The sequence below is a fragment of the Lissotriton helveticus genome, chromosome 11 (genome assembly GCF_964261635.1).
Source record: "Lissotriton helveticus chromosome 11, aLisHel1.1, whole genome shotgun sequence".
NCBI lineage: Eukaryota > Metazoa > Chordata > Amphibia > Caudata > Salamandridae > Lissotriton > Lissotriton helveticus.
The window spans coordinates 930,937,541-930,952,370 of record NC_136072.1 but is presented as its reverse complement, the minus strand read 5'-3'; the positions used below and the strand labels follow the sequence as shown (position 1 = coordinate 930,952,370).

The 14,830-nt window shown below is 42.3% G+C and overlaps 1 protein-coding gene across 1 annotated transcript in view; it reads left to right on the top strand.

The window, feature by feature from the left end:
* Positions 1-14,830, top strand: part of LOC144792300 (zona pellucida sperm-binding protein 3-like) — a 177,874-nt gene that overhangs the window by 91,368 nt on the left and 71,676 nt on the right. Inside the window, exon 3 of the mRNA XM_078667247.1 lies at positions 3,690-3,870. Within this exon, the coding sequence (XP_078523373.1) occupies positions 3,690-3,870 (181 nt within the window). The remainder of the gene's footprint in view (positions 1-3,689; positions 3,871-14,830) is intronic.

Genomic DNA, 14,830 nt, shown 5'->3' with positions numbered 1-14,830 from the left:
TCATTCTATCTTCTCTCTTCTTAATGCTCTCTTCTTCACATCATGGCTGCTTTCTCTTTGTATCTGATTTGCTCTCCTTCTACTTAGCTCTGTCTTATCACTCTCCTCTACTGTTGTTTTCTTTCTCTTCTTTACTCATGCTCTCTCTCTCATCTATAACACTGCTGCTGCCTGTGACCCCTGTCGTCAGCCTGTACATGTCCCTGCTATTTTTAACTCTGCATTTTCCTGTTGTATTTCCTAAAGAAGAGGAGGATGACATGTGCTTTACTTTCTTACCTACACCGAGTGCAAAAAGAAAATGTACACCAAATGAAAATTCTTTTTTTGCATATATTAATCAGTGCAGTACAACTGGTTTATTTGCAGAACAGGTAGCTGCTCGAGCACAGCAGGCGATGTCACTACTAGTGCTGCCTGTAATTAGTAGGTCCAGGGAAGGCGACGCCATTGGCATCCACTGCTCAACTTGCTGTAACCCTGCATGCTACAGCACAGGCATTGTCCCCAGCCGTAATGCTTCTAATCCCGGTAAGAATCGCTGTGGTACCTACTGGACTCACGCATGCTCAGCAATTACCATGCTGGGGTGCAGCGCACAGATTATACAGGTGAAGCCATGGCGCACAAAAGTTGTGTTGGGCAACAGCCTCATTGAGCACGTTGAGGATAGCAGCAATTCAGGGCTGCAGGATATGCTACACAGCAAGTGGAAAGTCCACACTTACTTTTGTTTATTCTTCCTCAAGAGCCCTCACTCCCAAGTTCCAAATGCGCTCTCGCAGCTTCCTTGCCCCAACTCCGTCTTGAGCCAGCCCCCAGCTACAATTATCCAATGGGAGGCTTAGGCTCAGGCAGTGGCATGGTGCAGCAGACTCTGGGAATAGAATGCAAGACATAGTTTGTCGATGACTTCTTGGATTTGTGATCGGTGAGATGACATCATCACTAACTTGGTGATGCACAATCATGCCTGCCTGGACAGGCGTATGCTGGCCTGTCGATGAACATTTACCAGCCAGAAACCATGCAATGTATCTTATTCTTTTTTTTTTTTTTTTATTTGAACTGTTATTATTGAGACCACCACCTGCAGGGTCAGAAATTGTAGCCCCGGCCCTGTGCTGAGCACCTGAAAGCTCCTGCTCAAATTAAGCACTGCATAAAATATGTAGACATTGGCCAAGTCCAATAATAATTCAACATAAGCCAACGGCGCAAGTGTGCTAACTAAGTTAAAGTGAGCCTGCCAACTGATCTGAAAAGAGCACAAATGTAATGTAAAAAGGGCTCCAAAAAGAAAAGAGAAAAAAAACCTGACAATCACTCAAGTCCACATATTCTGTTTTGCACAATGCACGTCATATAGGACTATTTGTGACTTTTTTTGATGCAGAACATTCACAGCAACGCATTTAGTAAATGAGATGTTATACAAAACTTAAAAGAAAATATTTGCTTTCCGTCCAGACACTTGTATCTTTAGATACGAATACTAAATTACTATACAAGCACTCATTATTCATATAAACGTTGCTTCAGAAGTAAAATAACCACTCTAAAATGTATTACAAAAATGTATATCCTTGATTTTTCATCTTTTTAGCAAACGAAAGATACCGAAACCTGCCACGAACAGCCCGAGGAAAACTAATTCATGATATTTTTCTATTTTACAGGAAGAGTAATTTGTGCATATTTATTCATCATGCATGTTTCAAAGGTATACAACAACACAAATGTCTGGAACACTTTTAATTTGTTAAATTGCTTTCTCACTAGCAGTTCACAAGCATGGCGATATACCCATGTTAAATGTGCTTGTTTGGAGGCAGCTGTTGAGCAGAGTTTCTCCTGCTGATCACCTCATGATGCAAAGTTTTAGCTATCCAGCCCTTCTATATGATTTGCCATCAACACAGTCATGATTCAATCAACAAGCACAAAACAGATGTGTATTAATGAATGAATGAATCAGCACTTCTATAGCGCATAGCCACGTCTTTAACTGTTTTCGGAAGGCTAGATGATTAGGTTCCTTTCGTAAATACAGTGGAAGGGAGTTCCAAAGTCTGGAGGCCTTATACGAAAAAAGCTTGCCGCCACTTCTGGCCTTCCTAATCCTGGGTATAACTGCCAGGTGAAGCTCATCTGAACGCAACTGTCTATTCGCCCGATAGGGCTGAATCGTAACATTGATTGGTGGTCCATTCCATTCCATCGATTTATGTAATTAATGTATGTATTTTATGTTTATAATCTCCTCCACATTAACTGGTATGAGAACGACCCATCAAGAAATTACCATTTATTTATTTGCTCGAGATCGATGCTGGACTCGACAGTGTGCTTGGTGCTGGGCTTGCAAATGCAGGGAAAGTGTGAGCAGAACCATAGGCTGTGTTCTGGGCTGGGCTTTAGGCTCAACTGAACTGATCAGTGCTCTTTGCTGGCAGTGAGTCGGCAGGGAGTGGATGTAAACTGGGATTAGCTTGGCTGACCTGTGGGCCAAATTGATTTTGCGTTGGACTGTCCTGGCTTCTGACTTGGCATGTCTACACATTGGGTTTGATGAAAACTGAACAAGTGAGCTATTGTAGTATAGAATTTAAGTAAGGTTTAATACCCCTATAGTACACGTCAACGCCTTTAAAATCAGAGTCCAAAGGTTCAGTGAAGTCTCTCATTCTTCCAAGGTGTAGACAAAGTGTATAACATTGAGTTGGCTTAGAACACCTGTTAATTGAGTATCTGTAAACAAGCCAGTTTGTTGTTTGTGGTATTAATATTGTTGGAAGTCCATTGACTGATTAGTCAAGCCAAAGAAAATGCGCTTAATTGTTGTAAAATACTTAAAATACTTAATCTACTCTTGAAAATATGCCACCCTGTGGCATGTAGCTAATTCGTCTGTGCACCAAAATAAAACCCTATCCCTGTGAAGGTTCCATAATTATCAGGAAAGTCACAGTTCAGTGTGTCACCTATTCCCCGATTTGTGAAGCCTCTGTAAGAATGAGACCTCAGTAAAGAATCGCCCCTTTCTTCCAGCTGCATCCTGTGTAGGCTACAGTACAGAGGCTTGCACCACAATGATCTTGAGAAATCCATTTTTCCTTTTTGCTCTGCTCACCACTGTTCCTCACCAGTGACTCACTTGAGATGTTCCTTGTGGTCTGAGTCAGCCTGGCTGGCGCTAAGACACGTGCTGAAAAACATAGTTTGAAGATAGCCTTTATTTAGATGATAAAATTTGTTGCACTTCACTGATCATCTATAGTCAGACATGAACCCCATGTTTGAATGCCATTCTTATGCTTCAGCGGTGATTGAGGTCTACTCAACGGGTGAGCTCCTGATCTCCGGTTGGAGTTTTGAACCACAGACACTTGACCTGCTGCACTTGTTGAGGTGAAGCCTAGTTGTGAATCCCTAATCTCTGATAACCTGCAGGCCTTAAAGTGAATTGGAGGTTCGGTTTGCTGATTTTTGACTTTCTGTAGTCCTAGAGATGAACTGCAGGTGTAGCTCCTTGTCCCGTGAGCAGTCTCAACATTTGTGAGCTTTAATGAAAACCTGTGTCAACCACAGTGGAATAGGGGTTTGCAGGGAGATTTGTTAAAGCAGTAGATTAGAGGTTGGGGTGTAGTTCTGCTTCTTTGCTTATTTCAATGTTCTTTCTTTTCTAGATGACCTCAGTTATGGCAGAAGGTACCAGATCTTCCAGTGGGGCTTCCCCATTAATATCGAAGCACGTGTGAACTCCGCTTCGGGGGAGGCTCTGAAAATTTACGTTGATGAGTGTTATGGAGCTCCCACTGCAGACTTGAAGACTTCTGGGAAAACCTATGCAATAATACACAACCATGGGTCAGTCCTGGGAGATGCATGGGAGCGAAGAGGGGGCATGGGGTAGTAACAGGAACATGTTGGGGCATGGGCTATAATGAGGAGTAGGATGGCGACGAGGAAGGTGGTAAGGCAGTGGGTTAATGTGTAGCCAAGCCCTCCAAGGACACTAAAGTGGTTAGCAGAAATGTACAATCCACCACCCCCAATCAAATAGCTATTGGTTAGTGCGAGGCAGCAAAGGGAGAGAATAGAGACCGAACTAGGGAAAGGTTACAAGGTTTGGTTAAGTCGGGGGACGACGATGGCATTAAATGAGCAGGATTATACCATGATGCGTAAAAGACCATGAATGGGGATGAAGCTTGGAGGAAGGGGAAGTAGCGTGAGGATGAGACATCGGGCAGTGACTGATCAAGGTAAGTGATGGAGAACAAATCAACTTCTGATGTCTCGCTACATGCCCTGCATAGGGCAGTAGCCAAAAGGTATGAGCAATGGGTTTTGACGAACTTGAATCTGCAGCTGTTTTTCCAAAAATCTTAAAATACAATCCTAAAACTTGTCCATTTGCTGCAGTACCAGATAACAATGGACCAGTCTTCGCTACCCATATCATCCCACCTAAAACACAGATTAGGACATACCCCATTCATTTTATGTAAAAGTTGAGAAGACATGTAAATCAAATATTTTCACATACATTGGATTTTACAAAAATTCCCTCCTGTTAACGTTGTAAAATGTAACTCATTAGTTTCCGCCAAATGTCCTTGGTCAGTACAATACTGCCCGTTCTTAACCATTTGATAGAAATCTGACCATAGACATGGACTTTCTCCACTGATGGCAGATATTTATTCTAAAACCCCAGTTGCTTCACATAGGGAGTGCTAATGAGTTTGTTTTTTTACCAGATACTTTCGATCATACATTATCTTCAGAACAATATAGCACCACCGCAACCACATTCTACTACTGCTGATCGAGGTTCTATCTCACTCCAAGTTTTCTATTTATCATTAATTAGAAAATCACTTAGCTTCGCAATACCATTGGCCTTCCATCTGCTAGTGATCGCAAAGTCCATAGTACCTCCACGATCCCATTCAACCTGATCTAAATGGGTTTCTAAATTCACGTAGGGAATATCATAAGTTTCCCAAAAATATGCATTTTCTTTTAAAAACCCAATGTAGTTTTCTGTCTCACTTTATGGGTGATTGGGTTAACCTTGGAGGCACTCCGGTTTGATTTTCTTTAGTCATCATGTCTATCAACTCGTTCTATAAATGGCTACGCAAAATACACCTTTTTCCGGAACATAAAAGCACATTGTGCAAATTTAGTAAAACAATAACATTTAAAGCGTAAAAAGAGTCAAACCTCCTTCCTCCATACTCCTGTATAACCACAAGAGCAAATGCCTTTTCTGCGTCCAGCAAAAATATTGACACCGGAGCTTGCTTCTAAGCAAACGTATTCAAAGCTTCAATCACATAATTTACACAAAGGACATGATCTCCATATGCCCCAAGGAAATGACATACAATTTACTTGAACAAATTAAACCATGTTTGGCCCAGCACTCAAATAAGTAAACTATGAGTAAAGATTGTTAGTTAACCATAGTCACAATGCAAGAGAGAGCAGTCCATCAAGATCTTCCCAATCAAAGAAAGACACTGGTAGATTTTGATTGTAGGTACAAAAATTCTTTATTGTAATAAAAATTCTTAAAATTCATGATCGCCAACACCTATCGTCCGCATGCGGACTTCTTCAGGGCATGCTGTAGTCCAGAAATTCTTGAGATGTAGTATTCATAAAAACTCAATCAGGTCAAAATTGCAGAGTAAGTTATTATGAAATAATTCTTACAATTACGTACATCAGTCATGACCCGAATGTTTGTCCAAGAGGACAGCAGCATAAGGGCTTGTAAACTAATCATGATGCCAGATTACGCCTCCTCCTTCCTTGCCTACATGCCTTGCTCAATATTCAGAATATCCAAGTTTGAAGATTATCCGCACCATGAGCAAACAATGCACGATTGCATAAGCCACTGTGCCTGCGGCTGAAAAATGCCAAATATATGCAGCCCCTTTAAGGCTGTTTTAGGTCCGCTTATGGATGTACTGGCCTGTCCATCTCGGTTCTAAAATGGAAACTCGTGACTCGAGGAGCACTATCTGTGGGACTAGCTGGAAGAGGATTAGAAATGAGATTTAAGAAGTAGTTGAAGTTCTTTTTTGGATGGTCTCTGAGTGGGTTTAGTACATTGACAAATGGGATAGAGTTCTAAACTCTCAATGCATAGACTGTGAAGAGCTGAGTCAAAGTGTGTGGTTGTCTTTAAATTGAATACTGTGTTTAAAAGGAGCATAGTGTTGGGGGTGTGGGCTGCACACTTGGGTTTTGGCCACCTAATTTATGGAGTCTGTGCTCGATTATTCTATATAACAAGCCCATCGTGGCCCAGCTGGATAAAGGAGTAGGATTCTGAGAGCGGAAAGTATGGGTGTTCCAGTGGTATTCCCATGACATACCACATCTTTTCTGAGCCGATGTTTCTACTGGTTTCTCTTTGCTCCCCTACACTTGTCCAGCAGACATAAGATGGTGGCTGCCATCCGCACGACTGGTGCTATTTATGTGCAGAGCGACACTTCCATGCAACCGACTAGGGAGGCCCTGAGGGTTTGAAGGGCGGACGCCGGTCCCTTGAAGATAGCACTGCACCACACTGACAGTACACAGAGTGCCTTACAGCAGCGCAGACATCAACTGTACCAATCACACTACCACAATATTTGCCGGTGCTCATTTCCTTGGCCCCGGTACATTTTGCAGCAATCTAGATGCTCTGGAAACATCCCCGGAACGTTCTTGGCCTACCAACCCATTCACAGAGGTATCCCAGTGCTACTAAGAAATTGCTGCCTGCTTACTCAAAACACCAGTAAGTGGCTAGATTTCATATGTAACTGGAATTGCTGCTTTTAAGGGTCTCGAAGGTTCGCAATAATTCCCAGATACCACTAGGTTACTGTTACTTTGAGACCCAGCTACCTTTGTACAAACTTCCATCATTCACCTCAATCCTGTGCCTTCGGCACGCTTCCCGCAGACTTGCGCTGGTTACAGTTTAACACTGTGCTGGGCTGTACGATGCCCTGCAGTATTGCTGACCATAGAAGCAAAGATCACAAGAAATCTAAGGACTTCAAAGCCACTCTGAAGCACCAAGGTGTACCTGCCGCTACGGGATTCAAAAGTTAAACTCAAAACAGACGTGACCTCGAGCATAGACCTAACTTTGCAGCGACTGGGTGTGCTTCATGATCTAGCACAAGAGACCAAAGCCAACCCTAATGACATCATGACTTACAAGCTTTCCTTAATGACTTTAAGGGGCTTGCCAGCAGACTCTCAGAAGTGGAATCCAGAAATAGTGTCCTGGAGGACTCCAACATGTTATGGCAAAAAAGTATGGATATGACATCACAAAAGGTGAGGGAGATGGCGAGAGAACTGTCCGAGCTTGAGGATCATGACTGTAGGGGCAACTTGGGCATTTGTGGCCTTCCTGAGAATGCAGAGTGTGAGGCGAATTCCTGTGCTGAATTTCTACACTCTTGGATACCATCTTTACTCTGCCTCACTTTTGAAAAAGACTTCAAAATAGAAAGAGCACTCAGGATCCCACGAAGCAAGCTAGTTACCATCTACGCCAACCCTTCAGCGCCCTGATAACAATGATCTTTAGACCACTGCGTTACCACCATACTGAAGCAATTCTATCTCATATGAGGAAAATCCAGCACAAACAGTGTGATGGTACTAAGATAACTATTGCACAGGTTTACTCTAAGGAACAGTATCTACCAGAAGAGGTTTCCTGGAACTTCGTCAACCACTGAGAGACCTCCCCATTTCCTTCCCCTTTACTGGTCTAACCAAGTACCAATTTCTGTTTAAAGGAAAGCCAATGCTCTACAGGCTTTCCTACCTGCTTCTACCCAGTGGGATATGGTATCCTGAGGCTATGTACTCCTGATTATGTTGGAAAGACCCTTTAACTTTCTACAGTTGGGTTGGCAATAGCTTTTTCGACATGTTTGGTGCAGACGTTGGCTAACTACCCATAATATGTATTCAGAGACCCTTTATTTCAACTTATACCTGTTTTTACATGTGTTCCTACTACTGACAAACACAGGTTGGACTTAGTTGACACTGGGTTGAGACTTGTTTGAGATTTGGTTGAGTCTTGCTAGAATCTCTGGTCACCTACTGCACACTTTGTAAGAGCCCTGTTCCATTATGCTTATGGTCTATACTACCTTAAACGCCATTATGATAAATATATCAGATGGGGGATATCTTAATATAATTTCCCGTAAATAGTTATTGGTGAGGCTGGCTCCTTGATACATGTGGTATGTAGGTGCTTTATATGCTTTATGCTTGCATGTCTGGGATACACATGTTCTACTGCCTTACATGGTCGTGATGGGGCCGATGGTGTCTGGTCTTGGCTTGCTTGTGGTCTGCCTTGTCCCTATATGAAGAAGGGTGGAGAAATGCATTTTTCTTGCAGTTATTGGGTGGGATGGTGAAAGGGGTACAGTTTTAGTACAGTTTTTTAGCCTTTGTTAATGTTCTATGCTGGTGTTTCCCCCTTTTGCTCTCTGTCGACACACTCCCCTTCTTCCCTCACACCCAGCTTTATGAATATGGCTGCCCACTTCACTGCACGCTTCTAATGAGCTGTTTTCTGCTAATCACAGATGCGTTGTAGATGTACCTCACTTACATGGTCTACCTGTGTGATCTTTAGATCCCATCTTGACTCGCACGCATCCACACTCATTATTACATGAAAGGATACGAATGTTGCGTAGAGTGTGCACATAACTACCTGATTTGTTTCTGTCTACTCCTCACATCAACTCCGCTATTCAGTCAACATAATGACCACACCAATTAAAATTCTTTCACTAAACACTAAGTGCCTGAATCACCCCGTCAAACGTAAAAAAGATTACTGTAATAGGATAAAGGGGTTTATCATATTATTACAGGAAACACACCTTGAATCCATTAAGGATGCTAGATTTTATTGCTCATGAATAGCAGAGACTTTACTTTCCCCAGCAATACATAAGAAAAATGGGTTCTTACCATATCTAGGAAACCTTACATCGACCATCAAGGTAGATGGCTTATAATCGGAGCTAAGAAAAAAGACAGAATTCTTTATTGTGATAATTTATGCCCAAATGACAATTCGCTGGAATTCTGGGCAGATCTTGACAAACTACTATCAGAACTACCTGACAATTTAGAAGTGATTACGGGTTGGTGATTTCAACCTACTAATGGATGGGACCCCAAACAGAATATCGACCTGTAAATTCCTGGGTAGCAGATCACACAACAAAATGAAATCATGTTGCGAGAACAACAATCTGGTAGACGTATGGAGGTTGTACAATCAGTCAGGCTGCGACTATAGACTTTACTCTCCACAACACCATTCCTTCTCCAGGTTTGACTATGTACAGTCAGTAAACTACTCTTTGTCCCTCAACTCCAAAATGGAACCAATAGTAATTTTGGACGATGCTTATGTGTCTCTCGACCTTGAATTAAGCGATTCCCCTACTTCACCCCACCCCCTACACAATGGCGCCTCAGTAATGATCTTGAAGATGACGCCACTAAAGAAAAAAAAATTCTGTAGCAATTGGCCCGTTACTGAGTGAAAACGCTAATGAGCATAGCTCTGGCATTATTAACTGGGATGAGCTAAAAGCTTCCCTCAGAGGGGTACTGATAAGCCCAATATCTAGCAAAAATAAGTCCTTATCCAAATAATTTTCAACCCTAGAATCTGCAATAAAGATATTAAACGATAAAATCAGACATTCTAGTGGGCCGACATACCTAATGAATGTACGTAATTAACAGTACGAGCATAACCTATACTGAGCAAAAGAGTTTAGGGGTGGGTAGAGATCTCGTTAACTGGGAATATGTTTACAAGAAACCGAGCTCGAAAAACACACGCAAACTACTTGAAATATACTAAGAATAGGGCCCTTATATCTGCTATTATGAACGCCTCCAGGAATGTTGTCACATTGACCCAGGGTAATCTGGATGCTTTTCAAGCCTTCTACTTCAACCTTTATAACTCTAACAAACCAGTTTCCCTAAATATATGCACTGAATACTTAAACTTGTGTGTTTTCCCATAAGTATCCCAAGAAGAACGATTTTCTCTTAATGCTCCCATAGAAAGCGAGGAGGTTTTGAAAGCCATCCACAGTCTTAGATCGGGGAGGGCCCTGGACCCAACAGCTACTCAGGTAAATTCTATAAAATGTTTGCAGGGCTGGTAACTGATCCCTTATGGGTGGTCTTCCACCGATACCCTGACTCTCCGTACATTTCAGGCTCTGCAACTGATGCCACAATAGTGGTCCTCCCGAAGGAGACGAAGGACCACTAGGAAGTTAAGAACTTTACCTTGATTGCAAAGTATATGCCATAATCATCTTGCACAGACTAGACTATTATACTAAAACTTATCACACCCTCTCAGACTGATTTCTTAAAAGGTAGACTCTCCGCCAACAACTTTAGACTATTCTGCCATGCTCTTGATAATGCGAACCGCATTGGGTACCAACAGCCGCACTGGCTTTTGATACAGAAAAGCCCTTTGGTAATATCTCTTGCACCTTTCTGAATGCAACATTGTCCAAATATCATCTATTGGGGAGGATTTTATTTGTATGGTTATGGCACTGACCTTGAATTCTATTTTTTTTAATGAAAGAGTAGCATTGGAAAACTGACCCCCCTGGATTGCTTGGTCACTTTAGAAAGATGGGACACTCTGTGTCATGTATTTAAAAATTATTCAAGCCCACCAAAAATTACCTACTGAGAGGTCTAAAAAAATAAATGGTCCACAACCATTTAATCTACACATTACCTCTGTTACAGAGGCAACATGGAGAAAAGTATGGCACTCCCCTTTTGTGGCAAAAATTTCACCCGGCCTTCACATAATCCAGGATTTGGTCCATACATAAAACCTACTGGACACCTCCAGGCTTTCTAAGTTAGGCCTTTCCAAGCCGGCATTTGCTGGATGTGAGGGGAGGGTGTGGGATCTCTGAAACACATGTTCTTTACTTGTAAAATTATTCAACCTCTGTTGGGCAGAATACAATCCATGATTCAAGCGATCTTTAAAAAACTGTTCGAGATTGACTTCTTGACAGTTGTCCTTCGAGTCTCCGCAAATACATCCCCATTGTCTCTCCCTGAGCAGGACTTGATACTATTAGACCTACGGCTAGCGACGAGTGCCAAGATGATCCTAATGGAGTGGAAATCCACGTCCATGATCTTCAAAAAGTGGTGGAACATGTTCTACTCCATTAGAAGTGCTGGCAATGTAATGTACAAGAGACTATACACTACATCCAGGCCAAGACACTAATGGGGCTCTTTTGATATATATTTGCAGAAATCCAAAGCACCGTAGGTGACACTTCGTCATGAGGGTCGCGCAGGGTGTTCATGGCTCTTCTTGTGAATGATCAAAGCTGTTGGTACTGTCCAACTAGAGGCTTTTGACGGGCCTGCCAACATTACACAATATATTCTCAGCTTCTTTCACCTCTTTTCTCTCTGCCCTCTTATCCCCCCCTTAGACCGTCCTTGTTAGTTTGTTGCTTTTTTCTGTTGGTTTCCCCCTCGTCTTGCTTTTGGTATTGTGCATTTCCGCTTGTGATACCAGATTAGTCGACCTCTCATGGGAGATCTTGTTTATCTCAGGATGTGTGTGCTAATATGCTGCTCCACAATAATCTCCAATTCCTGCGTCCGTAGACCACGATTTTGTCTAATATGTACAAGGATTTTATACCACAAGATTACTGTGATGTATTCTACGTCGGTAGTGTACTGTACATGTCTTTGTTTTGTTAGAAAACTCAATCAAATTAGTTGAGATAAAAAAAGGAGCATAGTGTCTGAGTGGCAGAGTTGTAGTAATCCCCCACCTTAGAGTTTCAGTTTCCTGCACAAATGGGAACATACATGCTAGTATGCAAACTATTCCACTCGGATCACCCCAACTAAGTGGACCTGCCTCATTAAGACAATTTAAGTGTAAAATTTGTCATGTCATCAAAGTGATTGGTCTCTGAGCATGCACGTGCCACCGCATGGAAAGATGCCTTGAGAAGAGAGAGATGGAATGGCAGAGAGGATGGTGGTTCTGTAGTCTAATCTGGACAGAACCAGTGTGTGGACTATTTTTTTTTTTTAAAGTATAACCAAAACTAGGTTTGATTCCCTGAATTAGGCCGAGTTTGTGATTGGCACATCTTGCCATTTTATTGATCTGTTTTGTGAAAGTTAATGTGATACACAAAGATTAAATGGCAGTGACTTACAGGTGTCAGAAATTACCCTGGTGAAATTAAAGATATTGGTGGAATCAAGCCATATCTGAATGGTGGGATATGAGGAACGAGGTTAGCTGATAAAGAAGTCCTTTTTTCTCTGCTTGAATTTAAGGTGGTGGTCCGTCATCCAGGTTTGTTTGATATCAAGATTTGAAGCTAGTAGAGAGATGTCACTGGGGAATGAAATCTTCAGAATAAGTTGGGCATTGTGCGCATACAGGTGATACGATATGGTAGGCTCTTTAATAATGCCCTCTAGAGGTTTAAAGTAGACATTGATTAGTGTAATGACTAAAATAGATCTTTGGAGACACTTTTGAGGGACCAGAACATGGTTAAAGAGAGAGAGGCCCATTTTGAACAGTTGAGATTGGTTGGCTCCATAGGATTTAAACTAGTTCAATGCATTTCCTTCAATGCCCGTATAACCATTAGTAGTTTGAATGACAGTATCATGCTTGATGGCATTGAATGCTGCTGAAAAGTGAGATAGTATCAGCAAGCGAGTCCTCATTGTCCAAGATGCACTAAGCATCAGTCATTTGTAAAACGGCTATTTCAGTACTAAAACCATCTCTGAAACAAGCCTCCAGGTGTCATGAATATTGTCATTGACAACTTAATGATGCCAGCTGTTATCACAGAGTTCAAGAATCTTGGCACAGAACGGTGGACTTGAGACTACACAAGTTATTGAGGGCTGGATTAGTAGTTAGTTTAGTCAAAAGGGGGATCCATATCTAACGTTTAGTGGAAACACTCCCTTTGAGAGTGAGAGATTTATAAGGCTGGCCCCATTGTGGCACAAGGTAGGTTTACATCACTTTGGCTATCTTGGCTGGTACGAGTTGGCAAAATGGTTTGAGAGTTTGAGTTTACAGACGAAACAAGGGACCAATTATTACTGTACTTCTGAAATGTTTTCTGAATGAGATTCTGGTGGAATATTAGCGATTTCTCACTCAATACTTTGCACTGGTCTAGTTATTAATAACGATATACCTCCCTGTGTTAACACAGGCCTGCAATAGCAAGGGATTCACTGGGGGGAAGAGAAATAAAATCTTGTTTAAACAACACATATGCATGAAGCTTGGATAGTAGCCATAAGATACAGCAGAGGTGAAGTTCACCTTAAAAAATACAAAAAACAGATCACCCATATTAGCCAGGTTGGTTTCCAACACAGTAATACCATTAGCTTGCAGAATACAAACAATGTTACGTAGACAGCAACTTATAAACAAGATTGATTTTATTAATTTTAATATTTGATTTTAAGGGCTTCCCAAATGCATTTTCCAATTCTTATTTAGCAATAGTACTAATTTGAGATGCATGCTTTCACTAAAAGGCGTTCTTTCTATTGTATTATAGAAGATTCTCTGTTCCTTAATTGAAGAAGGGGACCAGGTGGTTTTCACACGTATTTGATGCCCACCCTTGTTTGTAGAGACAGGTTTTTATTTTTCCTTTAAGGTGTTTCCCTATGATTCGGGAGCCAGCCTGCAATGCAGGAACAAGTGCAATTTTGTTCATTAATATGTCATAAGCAAGAAGGACACGCTTCACTAACATGTACCGAATATGTAGGGTAAAGTGTATGCTCTATCTGTATCCTGAGCCTCCCTTTCATAGGCTCCAGTGGCCTTCTGTCTCTAACTCCAAGGTTAACAATAGCTGTTAAAATCGATACCTCCACTTTTATTTGCCTAATAAGATAACTATAGACAAACATTCTACTCCAATGTTAGGAGTACTGAGAGAGATCAATAATGTTAAATATTTTGTGAGGGTTCCCGAGGGGCATCTATAGATCTTTTCCACTGTCTAGGGCGTCTTGGCTGGTGAACATTCCATGTAGCCATCCGCACATGAAAGTAAATACCCCTTCAAATGACTCACAGATTTCATTCATGCAGACGTCTGCCACTAAAGCCCCTGGAGGCTACACACAAAGCATGGGAAAGTTGTGTGAGTGTTGTGGCTTGCCCTGCAAGATGACTGACATCTCTCCAGAGCAGGGCCTGTAATCTGCCACCATCCAGGCAGTTTCAGGCCAGCAGGTAATACGGATCGCCATTGGCCAGCAGCTGGCCGAGGAAGCCCGAAAGGACCCGCTCAATGTGCGCAGGGCACACCGATCATCCGCAAATGCAGGAGGTCTGGCCCATGAAGACCGTGGCTGCCAAGGCTTGAGGAGACTCACAGAGACTGGAGAAAAGGACTTGGTGCAGATAGACACCCTCCCTGCTCATACTATTTGGCGATTGGTCTGTGGTGCTACCTGCGGCAAGGGGTGTGGTGGGATGGGGGGGACCGGGACATGCTTGGGGCCTGGGTGGGCTACATACTGTAATGTAGTCCCAAGGGGCCTGAATAGCTTGAGTGGCTAGAGCAGTGCCCACCCATGGGTGGCTCGACCCAGTCGGCAGAGATGGCAACCCTCGAGTTCTAGAATCGAGGGTACAGCTCCTTAGACC